Source organism: Ahaetulla prasina, chromosome 4, assembly GCF_028640845.1.
Source record: "Ahaetulla prasina isolate Xishuangbanna chromosome 4, ASM2864084v1, whole genome shotgun sequence".
In the NCBI taxonomy this organism is placed as follows: Eukaryota; Metazoa; Chordata; class Lepidosauria; order Squamata; family Colubridae; genus Ahaetulla; species Ahaetulla prasina.
In genome coordinates this window covers 114,293,180-114,302,073 of record NC_080542.1, presented here as the reverse complement: position 1 = coordinate 114,302,073, position 8,894 = coordinate 114,293,180, and the positions used below count along the sequence as shown (strand labels likewise).

General features: G+C 50.5%; 1 protein-coding gene across 1 annotated transcript; it reads right to left on the bottom strand.

Moving 5' to 3' along the window:
- Positions 1 to 3,590: 3,590 nt before the first annotated feature.
- DLX5 (distal-less homeobox 5) lies at positions 3,591 to 8,315 on the bottom strand. The gene is made up of 3 exons (XM_058181503.1): positions 7,800 to 8,315; positions 5,786 to 5,970; positions 3,591 to 4,351 (listed from the first exon to the last, which is right to left on the bottom strand). Exons 1-3 carry the CDS (start codon positions 8,161 to 8,163, stop codon positions 4,025 to 4,027), a joined length of 876 nt encoding a protein of 291 aa, XP_058037486.1. The 5' UTR covers positions 8,164 to 8,315; the 3' UTR covers positions 3,591 to 4,024.
- Between the last annotated feature and the right edge of the window lie 579 nt (positions 8,316 to 8,894).

The following is an 8,894-nucleotide window of genomic DNA, read 5'->3' as shown; positions in this document are numbered from 1 at the left end:
CTCAGCGTGCGCACACCCGTGTGCGCATATGCCCACGCCTTTGTCCTCGGGGCTGACCCATGAAGCACACAGCCGAATTAAAGCTGGCTCAGTTGCCTGGAGGAAGGAGGTCTGCACCTTTGCTACCTCTCGCCAGGCCTTTTCCAAAGTGATAAAGCCTAGCTACTTTTTCGAAAGTCGCCCTGCCTCCTTTCGCTTTACCAGCCCAGAAGGAAAAGAGTGGGCCTAAGATTCTTTGATGGTTGTTTAAACGGCCTCCAACTGGTTGGAACCTCGGCACTTGCAGCCTATTTGGTCGCGGTGGCTGGGAACAATGGGAATTCTCGTTCAGCACTCCTATTAGATGGCTGATCCAACCTAACCTTGCAAAAGGCCACCACCTGGTGGAAACGTCCTACGGTACCTTTTCTAGGCATATAGGATGAACGTATCTGCCTAGAAAACTTACCGTCCTTATAAAGGCCAGTGTTTTTCTAGAGCGTATAGAATGGGATTAGTCATCACCCCATTCCCATAATTGAAAGGCATTCGAAGTGGATGCCTTCAGCGCAACAGGAAGGCTGCAGGGAGCACCTTAGCGCGAGGGAGAGAAGGCAGACGCCGAGGCCTAGAAACTCCGAGCCATTCGAGTCAGATAGCCAAGGAAGCGAGGGAGCGTCCCGCTAAGGGCGAGCCGAGCGCGGAAGAAGAGAAGCCCGTTCTATCCCCGCGCCGGCCAAAAGCACGGAGTTATAGCCCCGACATTGCCGAGCGGCGAGGCGAGCGGATCCAACCGAGAACTTTCCTAGCTGCAGACGAGTCCTGCGGCGTCGGGAGAGCGCGTGACCTTGCGTGCCTCGTCCCGGGAGCGCGCGAGGAGCTGGTGGGTGGATGCGCCTGTGGGTGTCCGGGGAGAGAGGGAAATGGGGGAGGGGGAATTTCCTGGGTTGAGATCAAGGCCGGCGGAGGTTGCGGGCTCTCGCTCTCTCCGGTCTGGGCTTCTTTCGGCAGCCCTTGTGGCGCAGCCCTGGAGCCATTCGGCACCCACAGGAATGCTCTTCTCCCGGTTATCCATCCGCCCGCCCCCTGCGGCTGCCCCAGCGTCGCTTGGAAGAGGAGGAAAGGGGCGGGGGGAGGGAAACTGTCTGTTAAGAATAGAGTTTTAAAGCGTCGTTGATTATATATGTATCTTTGTTAGGGAAGGAGCTTTGTGCAGTCATTCCTAGCCCTTCTGCCTCCCCACCCCTCCCCAAGTCGCAGATCGCTGGAGGTGCGCTCTTCTTTAGCCATAGTTGTTCACGCGCCCACACTGTTACTTGGAAGAAAGCCTGGCAGACAGATCCTGGCTACAACCCCAAAGAACGAAGGAAAATACTAAGGGCTAGCGCCTTTGTCCAAGGAAGTGGGAAAGGACTAGGCGAAAATAAAATCCTCGGGAAAGAAATGATGAAACGGGGACCTACTGACGATAAAGGGCAAGAGGTCTCTGTCAGAAGCTGCTTCTTGTTCTCGGACATTAAGGCAACGCCGGACAAAAGCCTAGCCAGAGGAAGGAGGGCTCAAGATGGCTCAAATGCACGAGGTGGAGTTCGGGGTGGAGCCCCTGATAGGCTATCAAAAGAATACACATCTGTGCCCATGCTTATACAGATCCCTACCACCTAAGACTCTATAGCCAACGAAACAGAGCTATTGAAGGAAGGCGGCTGGCGGATTTCTACCACAAGGAAGGAAAAGGTACAAGCTCTTCGAAAGTCGCCTTAATGGCAAGTGAGCAAGGTCAAATTATCGTTATAGGTCAAAATTGAGCGGTTTTATTAGCATGCACAAGCCCGAATTCTTAATCAATCGAAAGCTGCAAAATGTAGGTTGAATCTCTTCTTATATGTCAGTGGAGCACAATTCCCATGATTCCTAACATCTGCTTTCTGTCTCTCAGCGTCTGCCCTCAGCTGAGTCAATAGTGTAACACCGTCTTAAAGGGCAAAGAATAGGTGAGGTGAGATGTACTAATGCCCTGAGCAAAACGCTCCTAAGATAACTGCAGGGATGGTCACGTGAACAACATTTTGTAGAAAGTTAAAACAGCAGGATGTTCTTATATTTGGTTCTGCATCACATTCCCAGGCACAGGGGTATCAGGAAAGCAATCTCATTTTAGTTTTATACAAACTAGGGAAAGTCAAATACTATATTTACAAACAAACTTAGTTCCAGTAATACTACTACTCTTGCTGATAGGAGCCAAAATTGAAAGAAGGAGGAAAGAAGGGAGGGAGGGAGGAGGGATAGAGACAGGGAGAGAGAGAGGGAAGGAAGGGAGGGAGGGAGGGAGGGAAGGAGGGAGGGAGGGAGGAAGGAAGGAAGGAAGGAGGGAGGGAGGGAGGGAGGGAGGGAGCCTAAAGGCAGGAAAATTTGCTGCGGCCACGAAAGGAGCCTTTTCTGAGGTTTTGTGTCCAAGTTCTGAAACCTATCTTGCTGAACTTCTCAGATGACAGAATATAATTTTTAATGAGTTTTCTTTATGTTCCAACCTTCTTTCCAATATGAAAATGACTCCCAAACCCAAGCTGCTATTAAAAGCGTACCCTTTATCACATGGATGCAGAAGATTTCGAAGGAACGCCTTATTACCCACATATTGTCGACATAAGTGCTAAATTGTCGACATAAGTGCTAAAGACTGACAAGAAAGGTGTGTGTGTGTGTGTGTGTGTGTTGATGCACAAGAAGAAGAAAAAACCCGCTAGTTGCCTACTACGACTCCAGCATGTTCACCTGGCCAGCTTGGTTGGGGGTGCGTGCAAGAGCCCCGAAACAAACCCGCTCCTTCTTCTTCAGCCGCCCTGCCCAGGTTCCGATTACGATTCAGTTTCGGAACTGGTGGCTCGGAGAAGAGGAGGCAAAGGAAAAGACGCGACAAAGGCGCGTTTGACCAAATCCGATCCTGTTCTCAGGTCGCCTTTGTTTTCAGCCCGGAGGCGCAGAGCCTCCATTCCATTTTCTTGATCTGCTACCGCCCAGGTTCGGAGCTCCTTTGGAAGGAAATGCACTGTCTTGCACTGACCAGCTATTATTTCTGGCTTTTCCCCGAAAATTCAAAAAAATAAAAGGAAGCAGAAATCCAGGAGAACATTTTTTGTTGTTTTACTCTTACTCCGATGCAGACCCGCCCCCTTTTCAGGTCGTTTTTCTTGGGAAAAGATTTACCTTTGCTCCCTCATTCCACAGAATAGGCCAGGGTCATTGCTTTAGTCTTTCATTTCCAAACCTACCAGACTTATTGGCAGATTTGAAGACCTCGGTAAAGATTGCGGGAGTTCGTCGGAGCCTCGGAACCACCCTAGGTGGGAGAATCGGGACCCGACCCATGGGTAACCTGGATGAGATAGAGAACTGCTCAGAATTTCAGCCTAGGAAGATGTAGCGCTGCTTCTAAATAACCGGCCATAGGACTGCAGTCCAAACAAAGGAAGAATGGCCAAGGAAGAAAAGGAGGCTGGATGGAAGGAGCCAACAGTTATTAAGTGTCCGCTACTTCATTTCCATCAGTGGAAGGGGGGGGGGAATAGCAACCTGCCGTTTCGTATCTCTCTCTATTTTTGTCCTCACCGTGGAAATAATTTTATTTATTCAGAATATACAGTTTAATTCCTCTATCTACAAGTATGTACATGATTAAAATGACATTGAAAAAAAGTCTCTTGAAAAAAGTTGAGGTCATAAGATTTCAAGGCACCTTTGAAAGTGTCCAGGCTTCTGAGAACAAAACGCAAATCCAAAATCCGTCTTCAAAAATAAAAGAAAACGTAACAAAAGCAATGGGGGAGAGCGGGGGAGTTTTCTTTGAAATGCAATAAATTACATGCACAAGCTTTACACATTTCATCCTGTTATAGTTTCCTTAAAGAGAAGGTTCCCCCCTTTTATTTATTTATTATTATTATTATTAATTATTATTATTCTTTCCCTTCATGAACAAAAGCAATTGAGTCCAAAACAAGAGAGGAAGGAATGGTGGTTTTTTAAAAAAGGATCGCCCGTTCTAATAGATTGTCCCGGAAGCCAACACTAAAGAATGCTGGAGGGAGCCGTGAGATTGCAGGTGGCTATTCAGAGTGTTTCCACTGGAATACCAGGAAGAGGAGTTCTCCAGGTAAGTGGATGCGGGCGACGGGTTGGAGGTTGCCCCGTGGGTGTGAGCATGGTGGCTGAGAGATCTGGACGTGCCCTGCGATTCCCACACGGCAGGGGACTGTGGAGAGTTACAAGCCATCGGGTCGCTGGCGCTGGGACTGTGTTCCGGAGGCATCTCTCCATTTTTCATAATCTTCTTTATCTTGGACCTTTTGTTCTGGAACCAGATTTTCACCTTGAGGAGGAAAAAGAGGCGGCAAAAGTCAGAGAGGAACGGCAGGGTTGAATCCGAACGGACAAGCACAAATGCAAAGAGAGGCTGACCGATTTCTCCCTCCGGAAATCATTTCTCAGCCCTTACTTAACCGGCGGAAGACAGCTCAAGACGCCCTCTTGAATCGGTGGGTTTACGATCTCAGCTTCCCTGACCGTTGCCTCCACGTCCGGTCCCGAGCAACGCGCTTACTTCAGAGAAAGTGGAAATGATTAGATAAGCAGGGGCTAGACGGGCAACAATCCCACACAGATTTGCACCTTTGCCGGCAGAGAGACTGTGAGAACAGGAAGAACGAGCTCAAGGTAGCAGCTTTTAAGGATCCTAACATGGGTTAGGCAAAATACCTTTTGGCCTTCCGCCGGGACCAAGACTTAAATCTCTCCTATTACTCGAACTTGCCTCTATCGGGCAAAACAGTCTCCGGAGAGGGCCAGAGCGTCAGAAGGAAAACAAACACTTTTTATTCCTAATACATGCACGGAAAACACGAAATGAAGAAAAAAAAAAGAATCCTTAAAGGAATGATGTTTATAATATTAAAAATGGAATACAATATAGAGTGTCAGTGCTTTTACCCAGTCTCTGGACATGGGGCAGATATTTAAACCATAGAGTAGTTGTCCCAAATAATTTTGAAAATATGGACGGTGAGGAGAGGAAACAGGAAAGGGAACAAAACAAATAAATGAAAAGAGGATGCCGGTTGAACACTACTCCTAACAAAACGGAACTAAAACTCGGTGCACGTAAAACCCTTTCTGTGTGATCCAAGTCTCCACAGAAGTCCCCACCGCGGTCCTCCATAGCTCTCTGACAAGCAGACCCCCTCCTTGAGCTGATAAGTAGAAAGTCCTCCCACCTTACCCCTCCCCCCTTTTGCTCTCGAGAAGGTCGAAAAACTCGGGGACTGTCGAAAACTCCACCGCTCGAATATTGGGAATCCAGGCTGTAAACAAAGCGCTTGGGAACCGAGTCGGAACTGTGCCGAAGTTAAGCCCGGTTAATTTCCACTCAGTGAGGCACAGCTTTCTGAATTTGCCTTAAGAGCCTCTTCCCCGCCCCAAAGGGATCTGGCTGATGCAGCTGACTGTTGAATCAGGCGCCCGTTTGGCGGGGAAGTTGGATACACCAGAAACCTTGCACGGAGAAATGCTCGGTCGGAAGATTAAAAGAATAAACATTGAACACCCGCCCGCCCGCATGCACTCCCTTCCTTGCCTTCCCCCGTGCCTTCCGGCCTACAGAAGCACCCCACAAGCTCCTCGCGGAGAAAGTACGCATTGCTCAGCGCCAACGCACGGAAACTGTCCCTTGGAGAGCAGTCCAATGCGGAATTGCTGGAAGCGTTTCGCCGACCTTGAGGAGCCCCAAGACCCGGCCGCCGGTCCTTACCTGAGTCTGCGTCAGGCCTAAAGAGGCGGCCAGCTCGGCTCTCTCGGGCAGAGCCAAATACTGGGTTTTCTGGAACCTCCGTTGTAAAGCCGCCAGCTGAAAACTCGAGTAAATAGTCCTTGGCTTTCGCACTTTCTTTGGTTTGCCGTTCACCATCCGCACCTCGGGTTCAGCCACCTCTTTTTCTATAGGGATATAGGGAAGGGAAGAAGAAAAACAGACTTAGGAAGAGGAGGAGGAGGAGGAGGAAGAGGAGATGGTGATCATGAAAACTAGGCACCACGCCCACTTCCCTTCCCCTGCCCCGAATCTGGCAGATGGGCCCGCAATTATCTGCTGACCCAGACTTGGCTCAAATTTGTAAACAAATGCAACGCGTTTGGTCTGCAGAGGCTCTGGAAGATCAGGAAGGTGCGGAAACGGACCGGCTGGCCCAAACTCCTGGCCAATTTTAAATTAGTTGGAGGACAGGCGCCATCTCCTATGCGGAAAGACGTTCTCTCCCCGAGATGTTATTTATCTGGCTAAGCGTTTAAGTGAAAGAAGAAGGCAGGAACTGAGTGGCAGAGGTGCGCGTGCCCGCAAGAAGCTGGAAAGAAGAGGTGGGCTTTAAAAATGATCCCTTAAAACAGCTCTTTGATTACCCAAAACTTTGCAGCATTCTCAGCCCTGATCCTGCTTTCTCTCCATCTCGCCCTCTTTCTCCCACTCCCCGTTTGACTGGGGGCTTCCTGCATTCAACCCTGAGATATGCAGACCTTCTGAGATATGCAGAATTCAAAGCCCCCACCACAGGAAGAAAAAAAGGAAAAGAAAGGAAGAGAGCGTTTCCTTCCATCTGAGCCGAAAGTAGCCAAATCCGGCCCAGACAGAGAGTCGATTATACAGAATAATCTCGCCGCCGATCGGCCGGGGGTGGGGTAGGAGGAGAAGAGAGGAGTGGTTGCGTCTGGTTCCTTTTACGAAGACTCAGTGTGCCACTGACAGTTTCCCTCTTCCCTCTTTTGGGGAGAGCGTCGGCCACTCGAACAAACACCCAGAAATACCATGGTGGTGGACGAGAAGGGAGAAATGTATGTGCATGTTTCTCTCTATGTATGTATGTATATACATATATATATATATATACACATATACACACAAACGCACATAGAAAGTTTCACAGCTATGTACAGATTCCAGAGAACAAGGAAAGTGGTGCGGAAATTTGCAGGCAGCCGCAAAAGTTTCCTTGCCTTTGATTTACAGAATAGGGCCGGGGGTGGGGCGGCGTGGGGTGAGTGTTGGCGGAGAGGAAGAATTCCGAGCTGCCTCCAAAGAAGCGCCTCATTTTCCTCGAGTCTGCTTCCCGAGGAACCACAAGGAAGCCGTCCCAACCGCGTTTCTCCGTGTGTGGGAGCAAGCCAGCATCCGAATTTGGGCGTTCATATTAGCGCTATTCAGGAGACCTTCGGTCCCTTCCCCCTCCTCCCACCGGAAGGGGAAGAAGAAGGGAAAGAAAGATCAAATAAGAGTGTCCCCATTTGTTCTCCCCAGCTCGTCTTCGTGCAAAAAATATATGAGGGATAAGGTTTTCCAGTCCCTTTGTAATATTAAAAAAAAGGGTACACAAATGTGAGGGAAGAGGGGTTGAAATAGTTCACATGATAGCCCAATTTTTCACAGCCGCACTCTTGTTGTTGTTGTTGTTGTTGTTAACGCGTAGCCCTAGGAGGAAGGGGGACTTTTGATTGTCCCACTTTCCATTTTCCAAATTCGCTGCCTCTGACTTTGAGGGCGATAAAGAAAGTTTATTTCTCTCCATCTCCTCCCCTGGATCCTTCAGCAGGAACGAGCATTGGGCCGGGCCGGGTCGGGAAGACGGGTCTCTACCAAGCTCAAGCTCCACGCTGTCCCCAGGCGGCCTGAAAGGAGCGGCGCATCCCCTACCTGCAGTGTGCCTCTCGGCCTGTCCAAGCACTGCTCTCCCTCCTCCCCATCCCCTGCTGGCGGCGGCTGCGGCGGCGTCTCTCACCTGGCTGGCTGGCAGTACTCGGCGCCCTAGTGTAAGCCCCGCCGTACTGGTGGTAGGGACTGGCATAGCTGTAGTCGGCGTAGGCTTTGGCGGGGTAGTTGGCGGCGGTTCCACTCATGCCCTGGTAGGGGTACTGGTAAGGATGGAGCGCTTTGCCATAGGATGCCGAGGAAGGCGAAGCGTAGCCATGCGGGGCGCTTCCCGGAGAGCTGTAGAAGTCGGGGTCCGTTGCTGAAGACTCGGGTAAAGTGGGCGACTCTTGGGGCGGATGGTGCATGGTGGCGGCAGTTGCGCTGCTCGGAAAGGGGGACTGGAAATCGCTGGATCGGATGGTGGGCACTCTTCTGTCAAAGACCCCTGTCATAACTGGCTGGCAGGCAAGCAGGCAGGCAAGCGGCGTGCGTGCGGCTGGGTCTTCTAGGCAGCCATGGCGGGGGGAGCGAGGGTGGGAGGGAGGGAGAGAGGGAGGCGGCGGTGGCGACGGCTGGGAGCTCTCTGGAGCTGGTTATAGCTCTGGCAGACTGCTCGCAGGGAGCGTAGAGGCTTGGTTAAATCCTTAATTGCGCTCTTACGCACAGCGGGGTGGATCGGGTTCCATTGGCCAGAGCAATCAGGAGCAACGACACCCTAACTCGCCCAACTAGTTTAGCACAACAAAGCGCTCTGCTGGCTGGCTTCCTTTGAAAGTTCCATTCACGCTCCCTTAAAAAAAGGAGGGGGGCATTCGAACGTCACCATTATCTCGGGGTTCTGAGCCTTGTAGCCCATTGGCCGGGAGGGGCAGAAATGGCGTTTAAAAGCATGGAACCGTCAAGTTTGTGCAATTTACAGACAAGGAGGAAAATAGCGCCTTGGGGAATAAGGCTTTTCTCTTCCGCTCCCCACGTGTGAACGCTTGGCCCCTGTCTTTCCATATCAGTGTGCAGCCCCAGGTTCAAGTAAAGCGGATGGACGAGGCGCGCGTCAGTTCTCAGGCAATGCGTAGAAGCTTTCACCCTTCCCTTGGGTGTTCTTGGCAAATGTGAAATTAGTGTGTATTGAAAGAGGTGAAGAGATAAAGAGATAAAATTTTAAAAAAATAAAGACATAAACATA